Below are 4,407 nucleotides of genomic sequence, written 5' to 3' on the forward strand. Positions count from 1 at the left end.
CAGCCGGATTGCCGTTGATCTGAAAATGCGCTCATGACCCATTTGTCAGTGCTCAGCCTAACAGGGACAATGTGCACGTGAGCGTCAATTAAGGGAAAGGCTTCGCTATGAAACCACGTATCAATCTGAAACGAATCGTGCCTTTATAAGATGTATCGTGTATAATAATTAAGTGTTTTGTTATTAACAATTCGTTATTGTACCTTATTAATCGTCGACAATCAGGGTTAGGGGCAACCTGCGCAGGTTCTATATCTTAAAAAGATGTTTTACATTTCCTTTACTCTAATATTGCACATAATGTGTATATACTGTAATGCATGAGAGCACTGATCCATAGCAGTTATATTTTTCGGGACACCTTGGTCAGCTGAAATCGTTGTAACCGTTGAATCATGGTTATCCTGTTGGTGTTTTACATTGCAAGGCATCCAGACCTTTCGTATGATCCTATATGAGCCCCCTACATGTTATTATCGCCATATAGGCCAGGGCACCTTTCTGTGTCGCTTTTTTTCTCTTTTTCACGCGCGGCCGTTGTTTCGAAGAGCGGCCGCGTGCGCGACGACTGCTCGCGTGCAGACCTCGTGAGTTGCTCCGCCCATTGGCTCCGCCCTAGGATGTTGGTGGAGAGGGTGTCACTGTCCGCCAGCGGTTTAAAGGCAATCGGCGGCTCTAGAAACTCGGTAGAATCAAAAACGACATTAAGTCGCAAAGTGAAGTGCTATTTCTACATAGAAGCGAAAACCTAATAGTATAGACAAATCGTCTAGAGTCTGAAGAACATCGACTGCTGAAAGACACAGACCTAGAGTCTAGTTGGAAAAACTGTTAAGTCTCTACGCTTACGTACAGACGTTGGATTGTTATGATGGATCTGCAGTCGAGCTTAATGCTAAGCCCTACCTCGGAGCAGGAGTTCTCGTGGGGAGGCGTCGACTCCCAAGCAGCTCATGGGTAAGTGTGCTCCTTCATTTATGAGTGTTTGCGCGTATCTAGCGAAGAATTAGGCTAGAAGAGGTCTGAAAAGTTTTATCATAATACTGGTAGCTACGAGTTCAAGTCCGCGGTGTTCACCTGGCTGATCAATGCAAATTATAGCAGTTTGGGAGAATTTAATCATTTCATGATTATTGCTCGCTTCCCGTAGCACAATGGGTATCGCCATGCAGGACTCACTCATGAAAAAATCTTGTACACCATTTCGTGCTGACTCTGGCACGATTTGGTCATCAAAATCGTGAGCTGGCTTTTACTCAAGAAGTTAACTGTCAGCTGTTGTCTGAATCATGCGCGAGTTAGTCGAGCAAATACCATCAGCAAATATGACTTTCCTTTTAATCATATTTGGTAAAGACATACGCAGAGCAACAGGATTTGCTCAACGTCATATTTAGCGAACTAGGCCGTAAAGTCGTGAGGCCGAGCTAATTTGTACTATCACCATTTGATTTTCCGCCAATGATTTTTTTCAATTTTCTTATATGCGTGTTTGTTTAACGCGGTCGCGTATGCGGTCCGTGGTTCTGACCCACGGTAGGTTCCTCCCGTGATCTCCTTCTGGACACCCACTTCATTATTTGCTTCTTTAGGACAGTCAATAGCAATTAAAGCTCAGATTCCCTCACAGTAACAAACGCCAATGCTCCAATCACGTAATGTAGTTAGTTCTGATGAAGTTTTTCATATGTCATACATACCAAATTTACGTGTACGTTCGGCTTCTTATTAACCTGCCTTAGACGATTCTGCCCGACTCCGTCATCGGACGAGTCCCAGTCATCGTTCCTAGAGACTATCGAGGGCGTCAAGAACGATAAGAAGAAAACGTCGACGTATAAACACGTACCTCATCGCGAAAAACCACCTCACCTCGTTGCTCGACGAAACGCCCGCGAACGGCGCAGGGTGCAGGCCGTCAACGGTCAGTTCGCCAAGCTGCGCAAATGCGTCCCGATCGAGAATCGCTCGAAGCGTCTGTCCAAAGTGAAGACACTGCAGAAGGCCATCGAGTATATTGCTGCTCTACAACGACTTCTAGAACAAGACGATGCCGCGTCTACGGACAAAATGAACAACAACGACATCATTAATAGGAATAGTGGCACACATAGTCAGAGCAACAACGTCATTGAGATGGGCAATCTGACAATCCACAACAGCCACGGTATCTCGGCGTCTCCTAACGTGAATGCTAATACTTCGACGAACACGAGCTTTGAACAAATTGGTGAAGTAAGTTCGACAAATACGTTATCAAGCTTTAAACAGGAATCATCATCGTCGATGATTCTTAGTAATCTGACAACGTCAGAGATCTCTGGCCCCGGATCCTGGTGTCCGACCCCAACTGCTCTCGATCAGTATCCGACATCCGGTATTGTTAGCCAACAGGATTATCCCTACGTTCAGTTCCAGTACCAAAGTATGTCGATGCCCGGGGCATTTCAATCAGACCTACAATATCAGTGTAGCCCGCTGGGTGCGTACGCCAGCTATCCGACAACATCGGCAAGACTGTCTCCCCACTCATGTTAAATTATTATTCCCTGTTTTGTAAATAACGACTTACAAGTATATAATACATTTTTGGCGTCTTTGTGCCTTCCTTACCACCCCTTTATTTGTACATACTGCTCTACCAAAATCGCTTTATATATAGCGATTTTGTTGGTGTCATTTCCATCAGGGAAACGTAATTGTAAAGAAAAAAAAAACCTCAAAGTGCATTCGTTGGTGACTAGGGGTTATACCTGTTTGTAAATAACTGTGATTAAAGATTTGCCCCTAGCGAATAAAAGCCCCACCAAAAATCTAGAGAGTGGACTAAATAGCAGAGTGTGAATTAGGCCAAACAGCGTTGTCATTTGACACAGATAGCGCAGCAAAAAGTCATATATTCGTGTGTAAAAAGGAACGAAATAAAAACATGTTGTTATTTATTATTGAGTGATGTTAGATGTATTTCTTTATTGTGTATCGCCATTGTTGTAGCTTTTAGATAGCAGAGCTGAACTAAAACTAGTCCTATTAGTTAGGTAACAATTAAAACCAATCTAAGAAAGGACAACGGGTAAGTTTAGAAGCGTCATGATTAATGACACATACTACTCCGCCCATTAGGGTTATTTGCCCCCAGTTCATGTCAAGCCACCATGGGTATACCACTGGTAAAAATACGTGAATAGTGAATCAGTAATTAGCTTTGGTCCTATTCTATCCATAGTGAAACCATAACTTACGAACGGGTTTGCATAACCCGTATATATGGGGGTGTGTATAAATGTTCATTGACGAAGGCTGCTTTTTACTGCTTAATTTAGAAGAAGAACGTGCAGGGTTGGTTGTTGGGCGCAAGCGCGCACCCTGGATTTCTCAGAGGAACAAACGACCAAGTAATAGTTAGAATTAGCCTAAGCATGGAAAAATCAAAGCTGATGGTGCGAACACGTTCGATAGGTGCTTCTCTATTTACTGCTTTTCCGGTGATTTACTTTTAAGGGGTACTGGAAAAAGTAAATCGAGTGAGGTTTTGTTCTTTTGAATAGGCAAACCTTCATGAATGTCCCGAAAAGGCTGCTATATAAGGCGAAAAAGAGAAGCTCTGGCTGCCTGTTCCTATCGGTGTTTGTCTATATTACATTATTGAGGGTATGTTTAATAATATCAGAGTTGTAGTTGTATCTATTGTAGTAGAATTAGAAACACACGTTATGCAGTGGTAACGCATCCTATAGCTACCTCATCGATAACGAGAAAAAAAGTCACTGTGAGTGGATCTGTTCGCCATTATGGAACATCAACGAATACTGCTAAAATCCCTACCCGAAAGCTCGGATGCTGAAGTCTTTCGGAGTGAAGTGGCTAACGAACTTTTCCACCTCCAAAGGATGCTGCCATCTTTGCTGAAAAAGGTCGCTGTCTGTCCATGTAGCACAAAGCAGGTGAAAACAAAAAAGAGAGTGAATTTACCGGCCTAGGTGGATATGCACGGTCAGACAAGAGGACTATGTTATCCGAAGTATGTATGTATATATATATTACAGACACAAGTAAATACATAGTCAGAAGGTTTAAAGCCGTTGAAGGTGGCGGCGGCGACGACGGCTTTACTGCGGTTCATTATAGCTTATAACGGCTACGAGCTTGGCCCACCAGCACTTTGTCCGCAGGTATGGATTTCGTACGATGTATTTCGAAGTCATGCACAGAGTCAGAATGGTTGTCGCATGGATAGAGTTGATGATCTGCGCCGCGATCACAGTATAACTCCCATTGGCTGATTCTAACAGAAGAACGAAAAGAGCTGCCTGATGGAGGTACTTGCAACAGAGCTTTTAATAGCAGATGCAGATCCGAGGCGCGTGCAAGTCACGCTACAGAGATCACGGGATGGCTTGGTCGCTT

At 43.6% G+C, this 4,407-nt stretch overlaps 1 protein-coding gene across 1 annotated transcript; it reads left to right on the forward strand.

Annotated features, from left to right (window-relative positions):
* Nucleotides 1-628: 628 nt before the first annotated feature.
* Nucleotides 629-2,953, forward strand: LOC111261942 (uncharacterized). Its single transcript, XM_022835845.2, has 2 exons — nt 629-957; nt 1,743-2,953. The coding sequence occupies exons 1-2, from the start codon at nt 869-871 to the stop codon at nt 2,536-2,538; spliced, it is 885 nt and encodes a 294-aa protein (XP_022691580.1). The 5' UTR covers nt 629-868; the 3' UTR covers nt 2,539-2,953.
* Nucleotides 2,954-4,407: the final 1,454 nt, after the last annotated feature.

Source organism: Varroa jacobsoni, unplaced genomic scaffold, assembly GCF_002532875.2.
Source record: "Varroa jacobsoni isolate VJ856 unplaced genomic scaffold, vjacob_1.0 scaffold_617, whole genome shotgun sequence".
Taxonomy (NCBI): domain Eukaryota; kingdom Metazoa; phylum Arthropoda; class Arachnida; order Mesostigmata; family Varroidae; genus Varroa; species Varroa jacobsoni.